This window comes from Drosophila grimshawi, unplaced genomic scaffold (assembly GCF_018153295.1).
Source record: "Drosophila grimshawi isolate 15287-2541.00 unplaced genomic scaffold, ASM1815329v1 contig_1367, whole genome shotgun sequence".
NCBI lineage: Eukaryota > Metazoa > Arthropoda > Insecta > Diptera > Drosophilidae > Drosophila > Drosophila grimshawi.
In genome coordinates this window covers 515,148-542,716 of record NW_025062889.1, presented here as the reverse complement: position 1 = coordinate 542,716, position 27,569 = coordinate 515,148, and the positions used below count along the sequence as shown (strand labels likewise).

Genomic DNA, 27,569 nt, shown 5'->3' with positions numbered 1-27,569 from the left:
ATGTATATATATATATATATATATATATATACATTACACAATATTATTTATATATATATATATATATAGAAATATATATATGTTTGCTTTAGTTGCTCCTTTAAAATGCATATATATGTTTGCTTGTTTGTTTGTGTTTGGAGTGTGCTGTTCTTGTTGTTGTTCTCATTGTTGTTGTCTTTGAAGCATTTACTATTTTGAACATAGGTTCTATTCTCAACATATAATATCACTCGGAAAACTGAATGTTTTGTTCGGCAAGTAATAACTCAAGTACGTTTACAAATTAATTAACTAATGGCAAATATTTATACAAATTCGGAAACGACAAATAAAGACAACAAAAAAGCTATTTACAAAACATATTCTTCTTGTCGAATTGCTGCTGCTTGCACCAAAAAGTATGCCACAATATTTGTGGCACACACAGTGTTGCCTACTCCTTTGGCTGACTGACATAAATAATGATCGATTACATAATATAAAATACAATTACTCAATTAATCATGTTGCACTACTTAATAATTACGTACGCTTTGCATATTCGGATATCTCCTGTTTCTTATGGTTGTGTTTCTCTCGTTTATCTTTCTTTTGTTCAGTGTATGCTTATGTACTTAGTTTTTTATGAGTGTACACAATAACAATATGTGCGATGGAATCCAGCTGCTTTATATACGTGTATATAGAGTTGATGATTATTCAGTTGCTGCCAGCCGCATCAGACGAAGACGCCTTCTAATGTCCAGTCGCTGCAGCCAGCCATAGCCTGCGTCTCAGTAAACCAAAACGGATTCCATCGTTATCGTATCTCATTTGTTCGCCGCATTCGCATTCACCGCACTGCTGGCCGAGATCTGCGATGCCGTCTGCGATGCCGGCTCCAAAGTGCGACGCGCCAAACGGGATCTGTTTTTTGATAGAATGAATTATAACAATAAACGATTTATATATATTTTATAGATTCAGTTTTACTTGATTTGTCCGGCTAGCAGCGGATTGATGGCATACAGCCAGTCATGCACCTCCTTATCGCCCAGCGTTTGCAGCAGATAGCCGCGATGTTTGGTCACCACGCTGTCAAATTTAATTAATTTAATTAAGTTCAGGGCGAGTGTAAAACTCATTGACGTACCTAAAGGTGTTGGGTATCTTGACCATGGCAGCCTGATCCTCGCTGCACTCCACCTGTGCCGTGGCCAGATTCAAGACAGCGCGCTCCACGGGATCCTTCTCCGAGCGATAGATAAAGACATAAGGACGTCGCACAATCTACGAAAAAGAAGTGATTAGATTTGAATGGGGAATTAAGCTTTTGTTGATTACTTACCACCCAGCGTTTCTTCCAGCCAGAGCCTCCATGCTCCAGGACATTCAAGAGACCCTTGCGTGCGACCACGGGACTGACACGAATCTCCTCCAGTTCGGGCACATAGAGGCGCAAGGGGAGCGCTGGCTGCGTGGCCGGAGCAGGTGCCTCCCAGCCATTCGGTGCGTCCGATCGATCCGGTGAGCACAATCTGTGAAACACAAATCAATAATGTGATTAGTAACAGTTTATGTAGGACGCTGAGAGAAATCAAAGTTACCTGTGTCGTATGACAAATTTCTTGTTTCTAATTGTGTGTAAAAAGAAAAGCAAACAAAAAAAGTAGAAAACAGAATATCGAAATTGTTTTTTGAGTTTCGTTTCAGGCATAGAATTTGAGTAATTGAATTTGGCGGATGAGTGAGTGTGATGAATGAATATCTAGAACAGCTGCAACAACCGCCTGAAACACTTGTTCATTAAATCAACTCGTAATTCGCAGTTAGTTGCAATTGTCACTCAGAATGACAAACTTTATAATGCTGCTGTTCTGGCTCTTGGCCTATAATCAACTTTGGGCATATGGCGCCAATGTGGTGCTGGATGACTATACCAATCCCAACCCGGAGCGCAGAAAGCTCATCTGGAATCCATTCCCTGACTCCTGTGGCCACAATGCGACCAGTGTGCGCTGTGGCGGCGTTTGCCACGAAACCTGCACCTATAAGTCTATAAGTCAGTTCTGTGTTTACGCCTGTGGTGTGCCCTGCATCTGCAATCCCGGCTACATCTTCAGTGAGCAAGATCTCAGGTGTATTTTGCGCAGCGACTGTCCACCTGGTGTCCAGCAACTAGTGGACTGGCATCGTGTGTTCCATTAATAAGCTATTCAGCTGTGCAACTCCTTTTGAATGGAGCTTTTTCTGGGGAAATTGCCCAGAATTGCAGCAGTTCCAGACGAAGCTAGGTCTACTAACACTCCTTAAACAGAAGCTGCTAATACTTTCAATTATAGTATTTCTAAAGGTGTTCGATTTATTTTCAACCTTTGGAACTGAATTAAAAATGAAACGAAACAGCTGCGTTTATGAATTTAGCAATCTTAATTGGGCTTAATATTGCAAACCGATCAATCTCTTCCTCGCAAATGCTGGTGCAGGAGTAAAAGAAGTGTTCAGGATGCTTAGGAAGGAAGCCTCTTCCTAACCGATCTATCGCTTCATAAGCATCTTGGGAAACCTCTTTTTAACCGATCTATCTGTTCCTAGCCAAGTCTCTTCCTAACTGATCTATTGCTTCCTAAAAAAGAAGATTCCTCATATCCCTCGGCTTTGCAGCTTCTGCAGAAAAGCCAAGGCTTTCAATGTTTAATTTTATGGTAAAAATGTTGGAAAACTAATTAACGCCTGCCTTCACTGATGACTCAAGCGAAGTGGACTAATAGATAAAACATTTGGCAGCCCACTTTCGCAATAATCTAAGCAAAACTGAAACCTGATCGGCTCGTCATTTATAATGAATATGTTTTTTTCTAATTAGCAAGTGCCAATTGTGTTGGAAATAAAGAGCAGCAAAGGCAAGGCATAGATGGAAATGGATAAAGCATGCTGGTGTCTGCAATTGATTCGAACTTACTCCATGGAATTGCTGGAGATGCAGCTGACGGTCATATCAGCACAGCCCTCATCGCTAGGTGAGACATCCGCTTGATTGGTTTGGTTATCGTTCGGTTCGTTCTTGCTATAGCGACCTGTACAAGCGAACAATAATCGGTTAAAGATTGCTTTCTTAGAAGGGAATGCGATTGCAAACTAACCCTGCACCAGTTTCAAGCACTTGAGCATCAGATCCTGCTCGCGTTGATTGTACTCCCGATCGGGCAGCATCTGCATCTGCGGATCCTTAACGGGCGTTTGCGGCGACTGTGGAATAACCATGTGTACGGGTGAAGTGGCCGCCCTTGCGGCCAGATTGCACACATCCTTCTCGGTTTTGGTGGTCGGATTGGGATTTGTGTCCATGCCCAGACGCTCGCGTAGCAGCAACAGATGTCGCATACGTCCCACTTCCTCGAGTCGTGTGAGTTTCTCCAGTTCCCACTGATGATCGAAGATCAGGGAATCGCCACGTGGTCGCCAACCATGTAGATTCTCCTCGCCGCGCACATACGTCGAACTGGTGTCCAATACGCGACGCTGGCGACGCTGTACACCTTTGTGGAAAGCATAGTGGCAGTGTTACGCCGGATCAGTAGGATCAGTTTGAAGTAGTTAGGTTCATGCAAGCGAAGGACGTTTTACAACTACAATGAGAGAATTGCTACCTGGACTACCTGCTTCAGATGCTCGACGCAGCGACAGCTCATAGACGCCGGACAAGCGATTGGCCTCCGGATTGCGATACTGTCCCGAGAACAGATGCTTCAGCGAACGTGGTCCAGTGCGTGCATCCCGTCCATAGATGACCATGCTCAGATCCTTCGTAATGATGGCGGGACGAGCGCAGTTCTCCAACTAAAAGAGAAGAGTAATAAGAATCCGCCTCTCACTTTCTTCAAGGTTACAAGAGGTTAATCATTAGACCCACCTCCAGATAGGCGCTGAGCGTTATATAGATAGTCTCGCCGCCCTGCGAGACACGATTGAGTAGAGCCGAATTGTGGAGACTGGAATCCCAGGCCGCCTCGAAGCGATAGAATGAGCGATCATCACCGGGCACCTCGAGCACCTCGCCGGGGAACAGACCCAACGATAGCACACAGGCATCCTCATCCTGTTCGTCCGATGACTCCGGTGTATTGCGTATGCGTCCAACGACCAGTTCGTTGATGTCCTTCCACTTCACCTCAGGCGTCGGCTCATGGACAATAGTGATGCGTATGCGTCGCTGTATGCCCTGATGCAATAGAAATAGACCGCGACAGGGCAGATCATCGCTGTGCTCAACGACCTGAAAGCGGGGAGAAGCAGATAAATGTATTTATTTATTTATTTAATGACAGTCAAACAAAAACCTGGGGAAAACCCAGATAAAGCAAAATCAGATAACACGACGATTAGTTAAAGCGGTATGGTGAGTAAGGAGCAGTCTATCTGGGTATGGAGGCAATACACCCCAGTCCCAACGATGATGAGCAAAAAGTAATATATTCTTCTGCATAGTTTCCAATCTTTCGGATATTGAGGAAACCATACACAAGCATACGCATTACAGAACAGAAGTGAAAAGTATCTTGGTCGTAGAAGGGTCATCGAATTCCTTTGAACAAGTTTTAATTTATGATCAAGAAATAAACCTAAATCATTTACTACATTCAGTCTACCAAGTGGCATTCCATCGAACATGTAACTAACAGTCTGAGGAGAGCTGCTTGAACTTCGAGTAGGTCAAATGGTGCAAATGCATTTTATACCATGATAAAGAAACTAAGTGGTAAAGTAATCAGTGTGAATCGTATGGGATTATAGTTCACACTTACCGATGGCACATATTCGCCATTGGGGGCCAGCTCACAGATCTCGAACCACACCAGCACATCATGCTTCGCCAAGACGGTCGAGGATGGCGGACAGGGCAGCGGTCCAAATTTGGGACTGCGCACTGGCTGACTTATTGGTATGCTTGGTGGCAGCATGCGTCTTGGTGGTGGACGAGAAACGAACTCCTGCTTGGCATCCTTGTGTAGCGGATGTGTCTGATAATGACCAAAGATCTTAAACATTATCGGCTGTGTCTTTAAATACTCAATAAACGACTTTGTCACGGGCACCGTTATCTGTAAGAGTAGATATAGATATAGAAATATATCGATTTATATATATATATATAAATAGAAAAAATCTACGCACATTTTGCACATGGTAAAAACCGAGTGGAGCACCCGAAGCAGAGTTCTTAACGGGTTCCGTGGAAAAGGCTTCCTCATGGCGATGCAAGAAGCTGTCGCGAGCAAATATTGAAAGATTAGCAAAAAGTCCGCTTAAAAATCTAATTTGGTTAAACGTACTTAAACTGACAGAAGATGTCAGCGTATTCAGCTCCAATTCCAGTTGCCTGCAACACCGTCACACGGAAGGTGAATTCCTTGCACACCTGCAGATGTTCCCCAGGCTCATCGGCATTCTCGTGGCACTCCGATGCCGAATTGGAATCAATGCCACGGCCCGAATCGGCATCCTCAAGTTCTAAGAAGGGGTCATTATTGAGAAGTTAGCGTGCAAGTCTTGTAATCTGTGGCAAACTTACCCTCCAATTTGGTGTCCAATCCACCATTGTCAATATAGCGCTGCACATCGTCCTTTTCGTTGAGGGCCCGATACTTGGGCTTGGCGTCATCTTCGTTGAAGACGAGACGAGCCGACTGCTTGACGCCATTATTGAAGTCAATGGACTCCTCATCGAGCACCGGCTGCACAGCAATCCGCAAATATCCACGCACATCGCCACGTTCATTGACTATGGCCACTTTGTGCACCAGCGGCACCGGATACAGCAAGTTGCTTAGATAGATGAAAGAGCGACCTACCATTCGGAACCATGGGAAACGATCGTAGAACGGATCTCCACCGGTCAAACTCTCCACATTGTAATCGGGTGAAGTGGGACTCAACTCGGCCTCATTGTGATACATTTCACGCATCAGCTCCAAGCGTTGTCTGCAAATGGAAAGGAATCGGAGCCGGGGATTAGTTAAGAACTGAGCAGAGCAAGGCAGGATGGACAGCAAACAGTGCGAAAGCAGATTGGAAAAGGCAAATCAACAAAGCAAATGGCAACTATCTATATAAAACTAACCTGAAACTGCAGTAAGAGCGAGAAGTACTACGCAAAAAAAAAAAAAAAGAAAAGATAAGCAAAGCAAGAAGCATGCACAAAGGAAAGCAACTACAAAAACTACACAAATATATTGAAATGACAAAAAAAGGGAGAGCCTGGAAATGTCAAGCAAACCTAGAAGGTATCAGATTGGCCAATGTCAAACGAGATGGGGATGCCGCCTGTCGCAATTGTGGGGGCTTCAGCTCGGCCACCGGCTCCACATTTGGCACCTGCTGAGCTGGTGGTGGTGCTCCCAAGTCAATCATCATATATGCTCCACCCTCAAGGCTGGAGGTATCGAAGAGCATCGACGAAGGCGGACTCTCGACATTATACACCTGCCGCATCAGTTCGAGTCGATAGCTTTGGTTTATGTAGTTTATGTGGTTGGGATTTTTTTATTATGATTATGAATCGGTTTTTTTTTTTTTTTGGATAGTAAGAAAACCGAAAAAAGTACAAATCAGCATTTGTTAAAGCCAAAACTAGCTTTGTGCTAAGTGTTTTTTCTCTGTTAGTTTCAGCGATGGCGGATGAGATTTTTAACGTCGTAAATGGTGGCGGTGAATTTATTTTGCAAAAAACAAACGCCAACGTTTTAAGTGGCTTTTTCTTTGTTTCTTTGATTTGAATTCATTTTTGTTGTTGTTTGTCAAGTTAAGCAGTTCTACAGCTTTTTATATACGAAAATTAGAATTCAAGAACTACAACCACCATGCACGTACCAAAAAAAAATTTAAAAAACATAGTAAAAGGATATATTTAAAAAAGAAAATTAACTGTTTTAATTTTAACTCAAAAACGAACAGCTGGCTTCGGTGTAGCCGAAGACTTAATACCTTTGCAGTTCGGGGTATATATGATAATTGGAATTAGATAAAATGTTTGTTGAATATTGCTTAGACACTATATATTAAGATGGAACGGCACACAAATCGGAGTCTACCTGTAGACATATAACTCTCAATATAAATGTAATAACCAACCGATTATCAAACACAGCTGTAAGACATATATATAGATTAAATTGAAAGCCTCGATTTCATCAAATAGAGCTTGAAGAACATACAAGCAATATGTCTAGCAATGGCTATTATCCCATTTCGGTTTCAAAATAGCTACAAATAATTCCAGATTCTGGCCTTGAACTATATATATATCAGGAACGGTCATAATGACTTTGAAATAAATTCGAAATTATCAGCAAGGCATATATTCATATATATATATATATATATATATACATTTATATATGCTGATAATTATTTCACCTTTGCCTAAACTGTTTGGTTCAAGCAAAATAGATTAGAATGCACTCCGAAAAAATCTTCCTGACATTTAGCAAATCCTATTAAGAATAAGAAAGCTTTACTTGTTCTTATAAATAATTTATAAATTTAGAGAAACACTTTTCTTAAAATTATAATGGTTTCCCATTAAGCAATAATTCCAAAATGAAGGTATTTTATTCTTCTATTTGTTTTGAAATATTTTCTGTTATTAAGGAATGCATTTTTCAGAAGTAAAAATTATTTTTAGAAAAATCCCTAAAAATATGGCGATTTTCTAAAATGAACGCGATTTTTTCTGAGTGTAGTAAATAATATAGGACATACAATTAAGCCGTATTAATATAAATTAGGTCGTCAGTGGTTCAGCTTGTTTAGTCTTGTGGAATCTGTGCTTAGTTCAAATACATAATTCAAAGCAGAAATGTTACTTAGATCGATTTTTACCATATTCCTGCTGTATATATCTGTGCTGGAATGTGCAGGTAAAAGTGTTCAAGTCGATGAAAATTTCGAGACAAGTGGGAATGCAATCGAAACAACTTCTGAAAACAGTGGGGCCAGAAGCCAATCTCAACAATTAGAGCTCGTTGCGTTAAGGTTTGTATTTGAAATTTAATTTGTATTCATTCTTATGAATATCAAAAAATATGCAGAGAACAACTGAATGGGGTGGAAGCCAAAGTCAATGAGATGACCAGCTTGATGTCCAACCTGTTGCCCGGAAGCTGTTCGGAGATACCAAATCGTAGTGGAATCCAACAGATCCGCATTCCTGAATACAGTCAGCAACCGTTTAAGGTTCTCTGCAGGAAGAGCAAACTGAGCGGGGGCTGGACAACGGTGCTGGTGCGTAAGGACGGCAGTGTCGATTTCTATCGCTTCTGGGAGCACTATAAAAGTGGTTTCGGTAATTTGACTGGCGAGTTCTTCATCGGGCTCGACAAACTGCATCATCTGACCAAAGATGGGGATCAAGAACTACTCATACAATTGGAGGACTTTGATGGAGAACAAAAGTATGCAAAATATGACGAATTTGTAGTCGGCAGCGAAAAGGAAGACTACAAACTGATCACATTGGGCAAATACTCCGGAGATGCAGGCGATGACTTGCAATATCATGAGGGGGAAAAGTTCTCAACCCAGGATCGAGACAATGATAAATCTGTACGGAATTGTGCTGAATTTTCTAGGGGTGCCTGGTGGTACCACGATTGTCATAACAGGTAATATATTCCTGCAGAGAAATATTTTGTATTACATTTTAAAATACTTTGTATATTTGACAGCAATCTGATGGGAACTTATAATGAGACCCAGTCTCACAAAGGCATTAATTGGTTTGATATTACGGATCGCGAATATTCATTAAAAGCTGTCCAGATGTTGATAAGGACTCAAAACAGATTGAAATGGTAGCTGAATATATTTCTTCAATCTGCATGGATAAAAATAGCTTTATTTCAAAAATATATTCTTGACGTAACAAGAGCGAATAAATCACCCTGAACCTAGTTTGTTGTCTTCTTATTTCTTAGCATAAACTTCGCATCACAATAAATTGGATTATTAAAAAATAGTTGCTTGTACTGTCAATGGTTTTATTTATTTTTTCGCTGAGTGGCAAATACTCTATTTAGAAGTCATATTTTTATATTGTCAAGAACAATTTTTAACATAGTTTGTCATGATGAAATTCTATTCCTCTTCCCTGCAGAGAGAAGATGTAATGCCTTCTATGAACTCAATATTGAGAATATTGATATAGTGCTCAAAAATATGTTTCAACAATATATGTTTCAACAAACATATAGACAAATAAATTTTACTCAAATTGTCATTAGATTCAATTTCGATTAAACTCGAAGTAATACCAACTGCAAGGATATAGCAAAAAGTGCAAAGAGAAAGATAAATGAATGTGAGCTAGTAAAAAAAATGCCTAGAAAATTGGATATATTAAGGCAAATAAAGATTACCGTAACTTCTCCAGGGACCAATAATGAGTGGCACCGTTCTTGGTGTCGGTGACCTCGACAGCGACGAGAGTCTTGGAAACTGGTGGTGCACCATACTCATCATCCGGCTGTGTGGGCGTAACACTCGATGCCAACTCCGGTGGCAACGGCGAATACAACGTGTCCGTCAAAAGGGTGAACTGGAATTGCACCTGAAAGCGGGAGAGAATGAGAAAAGATTTGAGCTGATATTTTGGGGAATTAAGCTAGTGATGCTACCTTCTTCTTTAGCTCGACGGAAATAGCATTGGCCTCCTTGAGGAATATGGCATTGCCCCAGAGATCATCGCGCAGAGAGGTGAACTGATGATAGCGCCACTTGCGAAAAGCCCAAGCAGCCAAGCCAGCCTCCCGTGCCGTCCAGCAGGACTCATACAATGGATTGGCTACAAGAGTGGAAATAGAACTTGGTATAGATGTAATCATTAAGTGGAGATCATCGCTTACTGTAGACATCCTCCTCTTGATGGAAATCCTCGGGCGAGTAACTGCTGTACATGGACATGGTCATTGATTGCTCCTCGACTTGTTTTTGGAGCGCATCGATGCGTGCCTCGTAGGATTTGCGTTGCTCCTCGAATTGTTGATCGGCCTGTTGTTTTTCGCGCTTGTATTGCTCCTCGAGATTGTCGAGGCGCTTCTTCATCTCAGCCTTGAGATCGATGCCCTGTTTCTCGAGCAGTTCGCACTGGGCAAAATTCCAATCGACCTGCTGTGTGTCCGCCTTCTCCTTCTCCTCGTTCTCCGCCTCGTTCTCAGTGATCTTTTCGCGCAGCTCGCGCGCCTGCTCCGGATTGGTGAAGCGAAACACATGATTCTTGCCGAGTATAACACGTGAGCCCGTCTTCAGCACCTCGGGCTCAACGAGTTTGCGTCCATTGATGAAAATGATGGCATCCTTGTGCGGCAAAAGAGTGACAGTGCTGTTGCGATTCTCAAAGGTACAATGCTCCTTAAGGATGTGCGAACCGGACAGTTGAATATCCTGCGGCACATTCGCCTCGTGTGTGCCCAAACGGGTGAGGCCATCCTTGATGTAGTAGAGCAGACACTCGGACAAATTGGGATCCTCGTTGAGATTGACAAGATGTGGTGTCTTCTTCGGCGAGAAGACGCCCACAGTGATGCCATCCTCTTTGACGGCCACCCCCATCTCGGCAAAGACAGCCTCGCGCTGCAAACGAATCTCCTCGGTGCGCTTCAGTTTCTCTTCCCATGTCTCATTGAGTTCTGCCACGAATTGAAGGATTAGTTAAGATTCAATCTCAGCGTTTGATTTGCTTACCTGCAATGAGCTTCTCGCTGGCCTGCAGCTGATCCACGGCCATTTCGGTGGTGGAACCATTGCGATTGCGTCCCTTCGATGGTGACTTGATCACCGACGACTTGTTTAGCTCATCCTCTGCAAGAGTTCAAATCGAAATTAGTTGGTACAGTCAATGGTACAATCAATGTTGCCACAAAATAAAGCGCAGTGAAAAGCGTGCAGAGATTAGATAGGGCTTTAGGTATATTGAATAAGATGTGGTACAAAGCGTTGCCGATTAGGTTTTATTATGATTTTCTTTCTTTTCTTTTGGGTTGTTTTAAACTCTCTGGCGTGTCCACGTCTACAGTTCCCGAAAAGCAGTAGTGCGGACTGCAAGGAGTTATTTGGTGCCTATCTTTTGGACTGGGCAACACAAACATAAATGCAGTGGGAGACGAGAAATCGAGAACTTTGATTTTAGTATGATGTATATATATATATAGATTTTAAATCCCATCTCCCACTGTCTTGGATTACAATAAAACGCAACATAAAGAGGACTTGAACAGTGATTATTATTAAAACAGTGAGCGCTCGAAAATAACAGCTTTTAAATAAATAGTAGACTGGTCTTATTTTGTTCAATGTGATTCATGATTTCATATCCGATATTAATATAATTTTTACAGGTGCTCGTATATAGTTTATCAATTGGACTTTTATTTCTATCGAAAATGTGAATTTGCTTCGATATTCGCAAAAAAAAAGGGCAGCTATCATAAAATGATATAGAATTGATAGAGTCTCTGCCTACTATAGCCTCTAAAATCAGCTTATATATACAGACGGATGCTGATCGAGATTATTTTCCCTTTTCCCATTGTGGAAAGTGAACTTCTTAAATTCATTTTCGAGCGAACACTTTGTATAGGTATAGGTATAATATGATATTGTATATGTCCTGAAGCGAATTTATGTTTTACGGAGTTACAAATTACAAATTACGCACACACACAAAGTCCTTGTCTTTTGCTATGCATATATGTATATGGTTACACACAGCGTATAGATTATATTTGCATATTGCATATTGTGAAAGCCTTTGTTTATTTGTTTATTGTTTTTTGTTTTTTTTTATAGCACTTTACTTACTATTCGCATCGCGCTTCTCACACACCACTTTGCCATCGGGTCCTAAAGGAAATAGGGTTGGTTTTTTGTTGTTTTTGGTTTTTTAGGTACTCGAGCTAAATAGCTAGGACTAGGATTAGACTACGACTAACTTAGGATTGTTGTTTGTCTTATTGTATTTTTTATTTTCTCTTTTGAAGTGTAGCAAATTATTGTTCTTCTTTTGTTGGTGTGTGTATCAAGGGCTTAGGTTTAAGCTTAGTAAACGAACTTAGTATGGCTATACTATATGTGATATATATATATATATATATATATATATATATATAGCTTAGTAGACTTACCTTCCTGCACCTCAATGCCTTCGGCCTTGAGCAGATCGCGTAGTTTCTGTATCTCCTCCTTGAGCTCACGTATGAGTTTAGCATTCGCATCCTCGTTGACAACAGCCTTGCAGACAATTTGCTTGGCACGATCCGCATAACTACAGAATGCAAATCAACTCAACTCAGTTATAGCAACAACTGATTGAATTTACAAAATGTTAACTTACCGTAGAGTGCTCAGAGTTTCATCGTAGTTAATATCAGCTGGCGAGATGGCAGCAATCATCGCTGTCTTCGAATTGCCACCGAGATTCTCACGCAGCAGCCAAGTCAAGGCCGAGTCGCGATAAGGTATAAAATCTGCCTTCTTGGAGTTCTTCTTCTTGGATGCCTAGAGGCAGAGAGAGAGAGAGAGAGAGAGAGAGAGAGAGAGAGAGAGAGAGAGAGAGAGTTAGTCAGCTTAGAGAGGCAGAAATAGAGACTTATTCAAATACTTACAGACTGTCAGTTAAAGGATGCAGCACAAACAATACCAGAATGCAGTTAATAATAGGTAAATGAAAGTTATCATCGGCCAGGCCGAAGTTTAAATACCCTTGCAGAATTTCTGATAGTTGAGATTAGATTTGATAGTCAGACAAAAGACTTTTAATTACTCTGCAAGAATACAAAAAAGATCTTCTCAAATTCAAGTTCCCATCTACTTACAACTTCCGCCAGGGCGGAGATGACTTTGCCCAGTGTGGTCAAGGATTTGTTGATGTTGGCGCCCTCCTTCAAGCGAGTGCCTTTGGCGCCTGTGGAATCAGCACGCTCCGAGCCAGCCAAATCGACCAGGCTGATCTTGGAGACCTTCTCGGTAAACAAGTCGGTCATGGTGTCGTGACGACGCTGTGTAAAGAAGATGGTGAAGACAGCATGGGAACGGGAGCTTGTCTCGTTCATGTTGGTGGCGGCCACAGTGCTAAAGACAGACACACAGACAGTAAAATAAGGAAAGTTCAGGGAAGCTGGGATGTCTCAATAAAACCAACCGCGCCTTGTTGCCCTCATCAATGAGATCGTGTATATCCTGATAGTCGGTGACGGCCAGCTTGGAGAGATCCTCTACATAGGGGCCGAGCAGTGGATGCTCTCGCACACGCAAATTGCCCTTGTTCTTGGGATTCAGCAGATCACGCACACGTTCGCAATAGATCTCCATGTAGGAGACCTCCACGGAATACTTGAGCTCATCGTTTTCGGTGTCCTGTATGCGACCGAATAGATCCTTGCATATCATCGGTATAATGCCCTCCTGCTGCTCCTCCTGTCGCCCCATCATGGTGTATGACTTGCCGGCACCAGTCTGGCCATAGGCAAAGATGCAGACATTGTAGCCATCGAAGGAGTGCTGCAGCATCTCCTCGCCAATGTCCTTGTAGACCATCGATTGTGTGGAGAAGTCCGAATCGCGGGGCTGTCAATGGATTAGAGTTTATTATTGAGTTTTTATCTTTTGTTTGGGGTTCTCTTACATCATGGGACCAGTAGGAGTAATCAAAGTTGAAGCGTTTCACGGACTCGCTTGTGTTCGGTGGCACCTTCGGATTGGTAATGGCTATCAAAAATGAGAATGGATTCGAAATTAGTTGCTTTAGGCTGTGTGTATATTTGAGGCAGACTCACCCGTTGTGGCGCCGGTCATCTCGATGATGCATTTGGACTCGCGGCCAATCTCCCTGGAGTTGAACGGGCGCACACGCACCGCTACCTTAACCGACGACATTTTCGCTAGTGTTCCCCGGCAACGGGCGCCTACTTCACTTGTCTTAGCTGGCTCTTAACTGGAGTGGAGCAGAGAGAGAAGAGAGCACTTTTTATACTCGAGAAAATGTTATGCGAGCCTGCCAATCTGGCCCATAAATATGCGAGAAACCGCACAACCCCAGCGTCATTTTATAATTGGCTCAGCTACATTGGTGGGTGCGTGTGTGTCTCAATGTGTGTCTCAGTGTGTCTGTGTGTGTTTGTGAACTGTGACTCATGCAAATCGCTGGGGGTTCGAATCAAATTTATATGATTGCAGTGGGGCAAAAAAAAAAGAAGTTAAGACCCAACCGCAAAGCACATAGTTATCGCTTTCCAGTAGTTACTACTTGATGATATATAATTACAAACAGCTTTATAGAGTATGCCTCTATATAGGAACTAACCGCGCCCACTAAAAGTTAATGTACGATTACTTAGGGACACTTAAAGTAGATGGAAATTCCATTCTTTATAAAAGGTGTAGAAGCAGTCAATGAAAATTCAGTTATAGAAGTGAATTTTCGGAAGCCTAAAACTTTAGTATAACAACAATTTTTAAGTTCATTTGATTGTTTTTTATTACTGTCTCAACTGTTCTTGAGTAGATTAAAGTTTATGAGCATAAACATTTTGAAATTGCATTTCTTCACATTTAAATAAATTTCAATAGTCTTAGTTTGAGAAATTATGTTTTTTACTTTTCATTAAAGTCTATGAGTATTAAAATTTCAGAAATTGCATTTTATTTTCGACATCCTTTATGTAAATATGTAAATAGTTTTGTGTAACCTGCTACCCTGCTGACTTTTATAGTTATGTTGCTCACTCTCAAATCCCCACTCGCACACACACACACACACACACACATATATATACACACAACAACAAGAACAACACACACACATGTGTATGTGTACATACTAGAAAAAATTCCACAATCCACATTTCCAATAAAAGCGCAGCCGAGTGTCAGGCACTCGAATGAGTCATCAACGGAAAAGAAAAACCCCTCATACCCAACATTTTGATATGTCTATGTAAAGAGCTATAAAATACACACATATGTATATATATATGTATATATATGTATATATATATGTATTTATATATATATAAATATATATAAATGTATTAGTAATTTATAAACGTCTTGAAAACTTTTATGATTTACCTTTACTTTTGGTTTTGAAGCCAAACAAAATGCTGGCTTACACTGTTGGCTGTTCACTTAGGCAAAGTCCTTCGCCTTGATCATATTATGAGCAATTGTTATTGTTATTTAAGGCGACGGAATGAATTTGTTGTTAATTTAATATGTTTTTTGGCATTTAATTTCGTTTTATTCGCACATTTTCAATTTTGAAATGCCGCACACAGTTTTTCACACGGCCAAGCAAAATTCTTTAACTCGCTCACAGTGGAGTCCTAGAATATTAAGACACAGGACAAGGGAAAACTTTAAAACACTTCCAATGAGTGTTAGCCTAAAAGCACAAAATTATGCGCAGCTGCAAGAAATGCTTGCACTCTCTCCCTTTCTCCAATCTCTCTCTCTCTCTCTGGTTGATATACTCATTTAGGCTTCTCTCTGTTTACCTGTCGTAAGGACTTTTGTTTATATTATTGTCAACGCCAAAATGCAACAGCCTGCAAAAATGCTGGGGAAAAGTCTACAAAGAATTTGATGGCGCAGACGTCAGATACAAAGAGGGCATACAGAGAGAGAGAGAGAGAGAGAGAGAGAGAGAGTGAAAGTCTGTGAGTGAGAGCGAGAGCATTAGCAAATATTTGTGAAATGTTTATAATTATTTTTTTTTTTGTATGCTGTGATGTCTTTACTTTGAATGTGCTAGAAATTAGAAATATTAAATAAATAATAAAAATAAATATAATCAAATGCAAAATAAGTCCTAAAATGGTAGAATCGATTTTTGTAAGCTATCGAATTTATATAAGCGATTATTGCTTTCTTTACTAACAAAATTAGAATGAACTTTCAAAAAATGATTTTTCCCCTTTACTGCCCAGCTATCAGGAATATATTCTGGACTTAAGCATAAAACTTATGGACAAAAAAGCTTAAAGATATTGAGTTTAAAATAAGTTTCTGACTTCACTTAGTAGTTCTTAATTTGATATTTATTTTGTTTAGCTTTTAGTTATTTCTAGCCTTAGCTGCAATTACTCATTTCTTGGCATTTCTTGAACTTCATGCAAGTGCTGTCAGTCAGTTGCCCGCAGGTCCTTCAGACACGTAACTAATCCTTCACATTTCACTTCTTTATTGCGATGTGTCATGTTGTGGTTCTTTTATGGTTTCAAGCACCGCACAACCACCATGACCATTAAATTACATACACACACACAGACACCGCGAGGACTTCTCGAGCATATCCTTCACTTGGGTCGTCTTGACCTTTATTAATAAATTTTCATGTTGCCTTCGCAAGGGCTAAAAAAAAATATTACACAAAAAAATAAGAACTCTACACCTGAACACAAAACTCTACAGAAGGATGCTCTCTCTCTCTCTCTCTATCTCTCTGGGCACATTTATTTCGAGGCTACTGTAGAAAATATACACATATATATATGTAATCAAGAAATTTAAAATCGAAAATAAAATTATATAAAAACTAAGCGCAAAACAGGATGAGAAATGCATTTGGTTTGGTGGACATTTTGCTGAAATTTTGAAATGTTTATTTGGCGAATTAATGGAAATTTTGCAAAATATTTATCTTGATATTTTTGAAGCATTTACCAATTGATGGGTGGGCAAAATAGTAGTACAATAAAAACTCAAAATAATTTCGGCTTGAAGAGAAATTGCTGTTGCTGTTGTTGTTGTTGTTGTTGTTGTTGCTGTAACTCCTGCTGCAGTTGTTCTTGTTGTTGTTGCTGTTGCTGCTGCTCATCTTGTGTGTAATTAAAAACGAGTATAAAACTATCCATCATGGATCTCTTCGAGGACGTGGCAAATATGATCGATAGCACCAAAATTGTTGTTAGCAATAAAGCAAAAAACAATAAATAACCAAATGCGCACATTCGTATTTTTCGTAAATATTCCCAATACAAGCATATATGTGTCAAAGTATATATATAGATAGATATATATATAAATAGATATATATATACATATATATATATATATATGTATATATCTATGTATGTAACGCTTTCTTCTGTATAACAGCGAAAATTTTTCACATAGCTCAAGAGCTTTGGCAGCCAAGGCATGCAAATGGCAGCACTTTCTTTGATTTCTCAACTATCTTGTTAGTTTTGGTTACTTTTTGAGTTAGATTTTAATCACAATTATTTGCCTTTTTTAATTTTTTTTTTTTTTTTGGTTCTTTTTATTTCTATTTTGCACAAAATCGATGGCCAATCGAGGCGGAGGCCAGAGAAAAACGCGCGCGCTTTGAGCCAATATCAACTGCACCCGTTGGACGTAGACGACGCAGTGAGCCGAGTTGGCCAAAAGGCAGCTTCAGCAGCCCCTCATTTAAGGCGCATGCGCTTCACATTTCCTCGCGTTAAGGGTTGCTACGGGGAGCAGCTGGAGTGGTAGTGGTTGGGTGATGCAGCTTTGGTATGACAGCTATGCGAAAAATTTCATCAAAGAGCCAGCGCAATAATAACAAACTCACATTGACTGTCAAAAGTATGCGCCTTATGTTAAAGCCCCAAAAAAGCAAATTTTGCACAGCTAACATTTTGTCAAAACAGAAACCGACTTTTCGATTGACCTGATTTGACCTATAATACTAAATATAAAATACAGATAATAAATAAAATAGAATACTAAATTCGAAGTTGGAAAAGCGCTCCTAGCTGGAAATTAAAATTAAAATTAAACCCTAAAAAGTTTCATACTTTTTTTTTAATTTAATCGATTTTCCAAAGCATTATTGGTAAAGTATTTAGCCTGCAAATCAATACATCTTCTGAATTTGAAAACTAAATTGAAATTCATGTTAAAATTACAGTTAACCGCTTGTAAATAAAGTAAAGTCTATCTAGAGCAAAGAAAATGTGTTCAGCAACTATTTCATTTCCTTCTTGGTCTTATCATCATCTGGACACGTTTTAATGAGGACTCGAAATTGGTGAAGGTCTCCCAATTAATGCCTTTGCCATATTGTTTTTCATTGTATTTTCCCATCAGATTGCTGTGCAATATAAACATATATTAAGATACAATTGCTCATTAATAACAAATGTAGGGTGCTTTACCTGTTATGACAGTCATGGTACCACCAGGCGCCTTTATATACGCAGGCACAATTGTCCCCAGAGCGATCGTGAATTTGAATTGGGTCCAAGCTTGTCAACTTATTCAGCAAATCGCTCTGGCAAATCCGATCGGTTGTCGACCCATTGACTTTACCCACAATCTCATTCAGCAAGGTTCTCTGATTAATCAGTTCTGTTATCGACTCTTTGATTTTACTCATAAGCTCCTCCAGAAAGTTCCCCTGACGAATCTGTTCTGCTTTATATATTTTGATATTGTGCTCCAAGTTTGTCACCTTATTAAACTTCTCACTCAGCTCATTGAGCATACCCAGAACATTATTTGACAAGTTCCTCTGGCTATTCTGTTCCATTGTTGATTCATTGACTTTACCCATTAGCTGATTCAGCAAGTCGCTCTGACGATTCTGTTGTGATCTGCGTATAGTTTAATAAGATAGTGTCAACTACATAAATTAATACAAACTAAATTTGAAATACAAACCTAATCTCGAGGAGCTGTAATTGCTCAACCTTATTGCAAATATGTCTGATTTCGAAACGTATTTCAGTTTCGTTGGCATATTTAACGGTTGAATATGGCACCTTCTTATCATCTACATCACATTCACATGCACATTTTGGCACATATATATTTAATACGAATATAAAGCAAATAATTTTAAGTACCATTTTTGCTTTGAATGTACTTGAGGAGAGCGCAGTTCCAAGAAGACTAAAGAAGCTCAGCCGCTAGCAACTTACTTTATAGGCAGTAATACATATCTGTAATCCTTAGTGATAATAATATACATGCCTTCTAGAAAATGTCATGAGTCCTATCATCATGTTTACCTTTCCAATGAGTAATTGTAATCCTAAGATTTATAGCCAATACAATTCATTATGTTGCGTGCTAAACGAACTGGCGATACACTTTTTCTGACCGTCAGTGTAGATACAGTAGTAAATGTACAAGTAGCTTGATTTCATAGTGTTGGCTGATGACGTACAATGAAATTTGTATTGATTTCTCCTTAAGCTTGAATGAGCTTTTTATGCTTTGTTTTTCCCCCCCTAATGTCTGCTAGAAACAATGATTTCTAACGTAATTGCTTTGACATTGAAATGGTTGGCAGTACACGTGTGTAGATAGTAGACAAAGTTAACAGTTAATGTCCATATAAACAATAAAAAATCATGTTATGAGCATTGGGCAAGGATATGTTTTCTACAACTAACAAACTAGCTGGCAGAAGCAAAAATTATATTGAAATTTAATGCTATTTGTGATTAGTAGATACATAAAAGTACATAAGAACAAGCTCTATTAACATGATGATATCACATATAAGATGAAGTGGAAAGCGTGAGAATCATTATCACGAAGAAATACGTAAGTAATCAAAATTTTAAAGACATATTTGCAGAAAGTTAATTTGAAAATTAAGGAAAAAGAATAAGAACAAAATATAAATTTAAAAGTACTTACTATTCGTACTCTTCGATCTGTTTTTAGTTGAAATACAGATAAATGATGAAACACAGATAATAAAAAACTGCGATATTCAACAATTAACCGAAATTGGTTTCGAAATCAGAGACATTTGCAGTAAAGCTCATCGAGATTAGGTTTGTATTTCAAATATAGTTTGTATTCATTTATGTAGTCGAAACTCTCTTATTAAACTATACGCAGAGCACAACAGAATTAGCTAATGGGTAAAGTCAATGAATCAACAATGAGTAAGAAATTCAATAAGGTGACAAGTTTGGAGGGCATTATCGACATATACAGATCAGAGCAGATTGATTCTTCATTAGTTATCGTGTTGTCCTGATGATGATAAGGACTAAAAAAAAAGGATTGAAATATCATCTATTTTCGTCTTTAATCTACACAAGAAACATCCATATTTTAACAATTTATTGTTGATTTCAGTACATGATGTAACAAGAGCGAATAAATCACCAAAAATCTACGTTGTTGTCTTCATATTTCTCATGTTAAACACTAGCAATGGCTGTTATTTCATTTCGGTTTCAAAATAGCGACAAATAATTGTAGTTTCTGGCCTTGAACTGTATATGTCAGGATCGGTCATAATGACTTTGATACTAACACATATAAAATTATCAGCAAGGCATATATTCATATATATATATATATATATATGTATATATACATATATATATGCTGATAATTATTTCACCTTTGCCAAAACTGTGTGGTTCAAACAAAATAGATTAGAAAACACTCCGAAAAATATCGCTGACATTTAGAAAAGAAAGCTTTTCTTGTTCTTACCAATAATACAAATAATTTCTAAATTTAGGAAATCATTTTTCTTAAAATTAGAAAGATTTCCCCATCAAGCAATAATTCCAAAATTAAGGTCTTTTATTCTTCTATTTGTTTAGAAATATTTTCTGTTCTTAAGAAATGCATTTTTTAAAAGTAAAAATAATATTTAGAGAAATCCCTAAAAGTATATCGATTTTCTAAAATGAACGTGATTTTTTCTGAGTGTAGTAAATAATATAGGACATACAATTAAGCCGTATTAATATAAATTAGGTCGTCAGTGGTTCAGCTTGTTTAGTCTTGTGGAATCTGTGCTTAGTTCAAATACATAATTCAAAGCAGAAATGTTACTTAGATCGATTTTTACCATATTCCTGCTGTATATATCTGTGCTGGAATGTGCAGGTAAAAGTGTTCAAGTCGATGAAAATTTCGAGACAAGTGGGAATGCAATCGAAACAACTTCTGAAAACAGTGGGGCCAGCAGCCAATCTCAACAATTAGAGCTCGTTGCGTTGAGGTTTGTATTTGAAATTTGATTTGTATTCATTCTTATGAATATCAAAAAATATGCAGAGAACAACTGAATGAGATGCTGGCCAAACTCAATGAGATGAATGAGAAAGTCGGCAACTTAACCAGCTTGTTGCACAACAGCTGTTCGGAGATGCCAAATCGTAGTGGAATCCAACAGATCCGCATTCCTGAATACAGTCAGCAACCGTTTAAGGTTCTCTGCAGGAAGAGCAAACTGAGCGGGGGCTGGACAACGGTGCTGGTGCGTAAGGACGGCAGTGTCGATTTCTATCGCTTCTGGGAGCACTATAAAAGTGGTTTCGGTAATTTGACTGGCGAGTTCTTCATCGGGCTCGACAAGCTGCATCACCTGACCAAAGATGGGGATCAAGAACTACTCATAGAAATGGAGGACTTTGAAGGAGATGAAAGGCATGCAAAATATAACGAATTTGTGGTCGGAAGCGAAGAGGAAGACTACAAACTGATCACAGTGGGCAAATACTCCGGAGATGCAGGCGATGACTTGCGATATCATGAGGGGGAAAAGTTCACAACCCGGGATCGTGACAATGATGCATCTGCAGACAATTGTGCTGAAACTTCCAGGGGCGCCTGGTGGTACGGAGACTGTCATGACAGGTAATTTATTTCTGCAGAGCAATATTTTGTATTACATATTAATATACTTTGTATATTTGACAGCAATCTGATGGGAGCTTATAATGAGACCCAATATGCCAAAGGTATTAATTGGGTCGAATTTACGTCTCGCGATTCTTCATTAAAAGCTGTCAGGATGATGATAAGGACTAAAACAGATTGAAATAGCAGCTGAATATCTTTGTGGAGCTACAGTTTTCTAAATTAAGTATCAAGTTTGATGTCTTTTGATTTCTCATTTTAACAGTAATTTCGGAACAAAGTATGTCCTTTTTGGAAAATACAACATATTAAATATCTTCGCGCTGCTTTTATTTACGTTAAATTTGTGAGACTTTAAATCGGCTTAGTTTTGCTAAAGTTATAGCTGTTTTATACTTTTTACTACATTTAAGCTGAGAACTTATGTAGTTGACTAGTAGCGCGTCAAAGTATGCTTTAAGATTTATACGTTTTCACACTGCAAAATGTCAGCAGTACGAGAAAGAAACAGGGATAGAGATGAAGAGAGAAAGATAGAGCGAGAGAGAGAGAGAGAGTTGCGCTGCCCACGCAGTTGAAAAGCTGAGTATAAAACTCGTTTCACATACATAAATCGAATGGCGACGCAACGTAAAGATTGTGCGTGGACGTAGGGGGGGAAGGGGAAAGGAGGGGGAGAAGGGGAAGGGGAGTAAGGGAAGTTACTAGATGGTAAATCCTATTGCTGCGCAATAGAAAATGCAGCACGCAAACGTTGGACGCCAACCCACCCATTTAATATCGAACGTATTTTTCGGTTGTGAGGGGGGTGTGCGGGATGGATGCTGTAGTGGAGGGGTGCTGGTAAGGTTACGCAGCACGTGGCGGGTCGTTGACGTATTTGTTTGTTTTTGCTGTGGTTGCTGCTGCTGCTACTTGGTTGCCAGCCATTGACTTGAAGCACACTCTCCTCACACATGCCCTATGCCCCATGCTTTATGGTACGGCAACAGGGTGTTGCAAGTGCGTCAATGTCAATGACAGTTCACAGACGATGAGGATTTCTTTTCTTTTTTTTCCATTTTTTTGTGTCATCATCCTATAAAAAAATGCTCACTTGACTTGTTTAAAGCGACGTCTAGCAAATTGTAAGGCACAGCTCGCGGGGCATTTACAATTGAATTGTGCTTTCTAATTTGCTGCTTGCGGGCAATTCAATTAGTGCGAAAAGTGACTGCAATTAATTAAGCTAAAATCTAAAGTATATGCAGAGAGGGAGAGAGGGAGGGGAAGAGAGAGACACGGAGAGTACAGAGTACACTCACAGAAAAACAGGGGTTTTCTCAATTGAGTGCATTAAATATGAACTAAACCACTATTAGCATACAACTGATCAAGTTTGGTATTATGGAATGTCTCTAAAGCAACTATTCTAAAAAGAGAAATATTATAATAATAGTAATAGCTTAACATTTTTAGGTTTTAGGATGGCAAATCAAGTTAGAATGCTCATTTTGAGCCACCTTAAAAATTGGACTCTTTCCAATATAGCTTTGCTCAGCATGAAAATGACATTTTAACTTAATGATATTCTTACAGTTGATCAAAAATATGTCTGGATAGATTTTATATCAATTGTAAGGTTATATTTTAAAAATTGTAGTTTTTATTGCTATCGAAATGGTTTAAAAAGAGGAAAGATTTCGATCAAATTATATAAACCTGATTTCTCATTTATTAACGAGAACCTGTCCTAACATTTATTTTTGGTCTTTGGCTGAAAATGCTCAATACTTTTCCGAGTGTATAGACACGATATATGCGCACAGCGAGTGGTGCTGGCGACGTCTGCTGTGTTGTCCATTAAGTCTGCTACATAAAACAAATGCGATTTTGTTATTTAAATTAATAATAGCAGCAAGAAGCAAAAAGCAGCTCGAAGCAAGGCAGCCCACACAAAAACAACACACATACACAGAGTACACAGCTCACAGTTCGAAGCTCACATACACACACACACATACCAGCAAAGCGAATGAGTCATGCTAAAAGTCCTCCACACACACACACTCATCACAGAGAGAAAAGGCGCATGTTCGTGCCAAGTTTTGTTTTTGTTGTTGTTGTTATTGCTGCCACAGTGGCTGCTTGATGTGGCACCTACAAAGCGGCAGGCAGGAGAGTCAGCAGTCAAACTTGGTGAATCATCCTTTTCGAGGAGCGCGCGCGCTCCCGCTTCCTGCCCCACCCCAATCTACCCCACTAGCCAAAAAAACAGGCTGCTGTCTAGCAAAACAAAAAAACAAAAAACAAAAAAACAAAAAAAACAAAAAGATAGCCACAATTCGGGCTTGAGTTACAAATAGCAATCTCAAGTTCAACGATAAAACTTAATTTTAGATGTTTTGCATTGTCTGCAGACGTCATAAAGATAAAGACTTGACTTGACTGAGCTACATACGTATTTAAAGTGCTTACAAAAGTGCTTACTTAGCAACAAAATTCGAGCCAAAGTGAACTTAACTATATTAAGAAAATCACTTGATGATATTATAGTAGGCCGATCCTGCCTTCATCTACATATGTACTGGGTACAACAAATATTCCAAAATCCAACAAGAAAAACAATCGGAGCGCATGCTTGATTTGTTCTTTTAACAAATGGATTTTAAAGTCAATATTTTAAGCTTATTGCATGTTTTTCTCAGTGTAATCATTGGCTATGCCTGATAGTAGCTGTTTTGTGTACATAGTTCATCCGCAAGTAGCTCATAAGTTTTTTCAAGGGCTGCTCCTTTTGTTTTCTATGACATTCGTTAAACATGAATACCCCTAATGTGTGTGGAGCCCGGAATGTTGTAACTTTCGGTGCCGCGTTGTCGCCGCTGCTTGCGTGTGTGTCCGAGAGAGAGAGAGAGGGGGGGGAGAGAGAGAGAGCCACACACGCACACCAGCAGGCAGCATAGCTTTTTAGGCGCGCGTGTTTCGATGCGAAAGTTGGTGCCGACTTGTAGGTGACTAAGAGCCGGTGACGCCCCATTCATTTCGCCCACTTCTAGCCCATAAAATGCAGCAACTGCAATTTGAGAATAGTCAAATTGGAAGTGGGAACACTTAAAAGTGCTTTTCTGGTTACATAAATCATGCAACAAGGCGTTACTAAAAACATATTTTCCAGCCTAGACCGAATTTAAGATACCCTTTGATTGGAATTGTTTGGAATTCATTGTTATAATTATTATATCCATATTTGGGCAGTTAGTTCATATGACAGCTATATGATATAGTGCTCAGATCACTGGCGCAACAAATATACGACAATTTTTGCAAGCTTCAACAAACAGAGTTGCCATAGACGGAGAGATGGGCTTGATATAGACTCTACTCATTAAAAATATATACTTATATATATTTATCGGAGACAAGATGTAGACTCTACTGATAAATATATATTTTATTAACTTCATTAACTACAAAATGTAAATACCCTCTGCAAGGGCATAAGGAAGGCGACTTCAAAAACCACAATATTTAAAAAAGTGTCCGCCAGGAAGCCATTTTACGGTCGTGCCACCAGCTGAGGCGGGTACAGGTAAAAAGCGTTATTCCTTTTTTCTTTGCACTTTTGCGCAACATTTTTATTTTATTTTATTTTCAGCGGAAATTTATGTTTATTGCTTCGTTGGCCATTTTTTGTTACCCTCACTTGCGGTCGAAGGGGTTAGCTCGAATATATTACTATTAAATTCACTTGAGGGGCATAAGGTACCCAAAAATAAAACAAAAAAATCTCGATTTTACTTTATAATTACTTTTGTAAAGGTACTAAAAGTTTTCGGTAATTTCTCTTCCATTACGCAGTGTTCTTAGTGAAGTATTTTATTTATTCATGCACATTTTTAAAGGCACTTTATGTGGCTGCACATGTGGCAAACGGCCACCTTGCGCCAAAGATTAAATGCATAAAATGTGGGGCACTAAAATGAAAACGTCAAACTTAAGAAAAAAATTGTAGAATGGGAGCGAAGAAAATTGCTTTCAAAAAATATGGCGAAACACAGTTAGAAAAGTATTTAACCATTTAAATGTGAACTTTAAGTTAGGATTATCTTAACTATTTAATCGTTTAAATATAATTAAGTTAAGACTCTTTTCAGAAATAGTTTTTAAGGTTCTTTTACATTATTAAAACTAAATAAGCACAAAGCACAATTCCAGTCAGAAGAAAATATGGTCTTGTGACGCACACAGGGAAAGTTTGCACTGCCAAGCGATGCGCAAATATGAAATGGAACGCCCACTCCGTCAAGACAGCCAGACAGACGGACAAACGGTGGACGGATGGACGGACATGGACACACAGACATGAACATGAGCTGGGATATGAACATGGACATGGACGTTGTCATTGTCATTTTACCCAACGAGTATTTTTGCGGGGCATAAAGGTAAAGGGAAGCAGCGAGCAACATATTGCGATAAAGGTCAAAGGTTGCCAACAATATGCAAGCAAATAAGTATATACATCTGTATTTAATTGAAGAAAAGGCAATAAGCAAAAATAAGAAAATGTGAAGCTTGAAAATATAGAGAAAATCAGCTAAGCAAACATAACAAACTAAAAAACATGGACAGGTATTTTGTAGCTGCTACAATGTTCTAGACCACACAGCTCGACGAGGAAATACTCTATATATATATATATATATATATATATATATATATATTAGCGGTTGGCAATTGCTTCCTTCGTACTGTTACCTGCTTAAGTAAACACGACAAAGAAGAACAAATTAGTAAATTTAGAAGGTTTAAGAATTTGTGTGTTTTGAAAATAAGCCAATTAAGAATTAAAATTAAATTTTCTTGTTTTAAGTTTTAAGTCAGTCAGTTATAAGAATATCTGTTATAATAACAGGTGTATGTAAATGTATAATACAATAAAAAGTATTTAAATCTAATAGTAAATATGATTATCACAAGTTTAGCATAAAACGCGCCCAAAAATGTATGCTAGGAAAATGAGTGGGAAATTCGCAAGTGCCACATTATTTATAATCATAGTGGGAAAGTGGAACTTGTTCCTGTTCACTCAATGGACACGCACTTTTGGTGCCTCACATCAGTTGGGAAAATAATAATCAAATATTTGCCGTTAAAACTCAATTGACGTCAGTTGTCAATTTCCATTTCAATTTGCAAGCAAGCCAAGAGCAACAAGAAGAAGAAACCACAACAATAACAACAACAATAACAGTAATAAATAACTGTGGGCAGGCAATGGTGAAAATGTGAGAGGGAGAGAGAGAGCTATGTGATAAGTATAGCCGTTGGCCGCTGATGACAGGTTGCTCCATATGCTCGATGTGAGAGGAGCAGCTTATTTATAGACAGTATGGACAACAGCTGGCAGCCAACAATAACAGCAACAGCAACAACAGCAACAGGATAACAGACTAAAGTTCAACTCTGCACGTATGTGTGTGTGTGATATGCGTGTGCGCGTTTACAGGACGCTGTTAACAGTGCTCAACTGGAATATTGATTTTTCCATACATTTTTACATTAGTCACCCACAAAAAAAAAAAACCGACTATCGTAATCGAAAATTTTAAGAGCTACTCACATTCAAAATTCCAATTGGAGTTTTTCCTATTGCAGATGGATTTTTGTGTTGTTGTCAGCCACTTCACTCACTTGATTTTTTCGATACAGTTTTTAATGCGTTTGCTTATTATCTAAATAAATATGTAAATTTTTTTTTTTTTTTTTGGCCTTTGTTTCACATTTGCATTGCAATAATATTCCGCACAGGCGAACCGAACGCGAGCGCCAATTGAAAGAGACTCGACGCGACTTGACTCGCGACTCGCTGCAAGTGTTAAGCGCGTGCTGGAAAAATTGTTTGCACTTGCGCACAATGTGGGCGTGGGAAAAGAGTGAGTTTT

The 27,569-nt window shown here is 39.0% G+C and overlaps 6 protein-coding genes across 21 annotated transcripts; 3 read left to right on the top strand and 3 right to left on the bottom strand.

Annotated features, from left to right (window-relative positions):
- Positions 1 to 137: 137 nt before the first annotated feature.
- Positions 138 to 27,569, bottom strand: LOC6569056 (kinesin-like protein unc-104). 16 transcript variants are annotated; one of them, XM_032740888.2, is made up of 27 exons: positions 27,248 to 27,569; positions 13,812 to 13,969; positions 13,661 to 13,743; positions 13,178 to 13,602; positions 12,852 to 13,107; positions 12,642 to 12,644; positions 12,371 to 12,534; positions 12,162 to 12,301; positions 11,839 to 11,880; positions 10,723 to 10,839; positions 9,885 to 10,667; positions 9,657 to 9,823; positions 9,399 to 9,589; positions 6,260 to 6,490; positions 5,555 to 5,964; positions 5,316 to 5,493; positions 5,158 to 5,248; positions 4,788 to 5,084; positions 3,896 to 4,258; positions 3,633 to 3,822; positions 3,126 to 3,521; positions 2,945 to 3,059; positions 1,590 to 1,616; positions 1,331 to 1,520; positions 1,136 to 1,272; positions 976 to 1,077; positions 138 to 909 (listed from the first exon to the last, which is right to left on the bottom strand). In XM_032740888.2, exons 2-27 carry the CDS (start codon positions 13,909 to 13,911, stop codon positions 813 to 815), a joined length of 5,295 nt encoding a protein of 1,764 aa, XP_032596779.1. In that variant the 5' UTR covers positions 13,912 to 13,969; positions 27,248 to 27,569; the 3' UTR covers positions 138 to 812. The 16 variants fall into 16 exon arrangements, with proteins under 16 accessions (XP_032596779.1, XP_032596782.1, XP_032596780.1 ...); XM_032740891.2 differs by having other exon boundaries at positions 3,642 to 3,822; XM_032740889.2 differs by lacking the exon at positions 27,248 to 27,569 and adding an exon at positions 15,106 to 15,241.
- LOC6569057 (accessory gland protein Acp62F) lies at positions 1,813 to 2,385 on the top strand. The gene has a single exon (XM_001995271.3). The coding sequence runs from the start codon at positions 1,834 to 1,836 to the stop codon at positions 2,188 to 2,190; it is 357 nt and encodes a 118-aa protein (XP_001995307.2). The 5' UTR covers positions 1,813 to 1,833; the 3' UTR covers positions 2,191 to 2,385.
- Positions 7,798 to 8,933, top strand: LOC6568652 (ficolin-1). Its single transcript, XM_001995272.3, has 3 exons — positions 7,798 to 8,016; positions 8,073 to 8,645; positions 8,709 to 8,933. Exons 1-3 carry the CDS (start codon positions 7,841 to 7,843, stop codon positions 8,836 to 8,838), a joined length of 879 nt encoding a protein of 292 aa, XP_001995308.2. The 5' UTR covers positions 7,798 to 7,840; the 3' UTR covers positions 8,839 to 8,933.
- Positions 16,571 to 17,001, bottom strand: LOC116805914. Its single transcript, XM_032741100.1, has 2 exons — positions 16,807 to 17,001; positions 16,571 to 16,619 (listed from the first exon to the last, which is right to left on the bottom strand). Exons 1-2 carry the CDS (start codon positions 16,983 to 16,985, stop codon positions 16,571 to 16,573), a joined length of 228 nt encoding a protein of 75 aa, XP_032596991.1. The 5' UTR covers positions 16,986 to 17,001.
- Positions 17,861 to 18,758, bottom strand: LOC6568653 (tenascin-R). The gene is made up of 3 exons (XM_001995273.2): positions 18,682 to 18,758; positions 18,177 to 18,614; positions 17,861 to 18,112 (listed from the first exon to the last, which is right to left on the bottom strand). Exons 2-3 carry the CDS (start codon positions 18,572 to 18,574, stop codon positions 17,992 to 17,994), a joined length of 519 nt encoding a protein of 172 aa, XP_001995309.2. The 5' UTR covers positions 18,575 to 18,614; positions 18,682 to 18,758; the 3' UTR covers positions 17,861 to 17,991.
- Positions 20,811 to 21,959, top strand: LOC6568654 (ficolin-2). The gene is made up of 3 exons (XM_001995274.2): positions 20,811 to 21,001; positions 21,058 to 21,639; positions 21,703 to 21,959. Exons 1-3 carry the CDS (start codon positions 20,826 to 20,828, stop codon positions 21,821 to 21,823), a joined length of 879 nt encoding a protein of 292 aa, XP_001995310.2. The 5' UTR covers positions 20,811 to 20,825; the 3' UTR covers positions 21,824 to 21,959.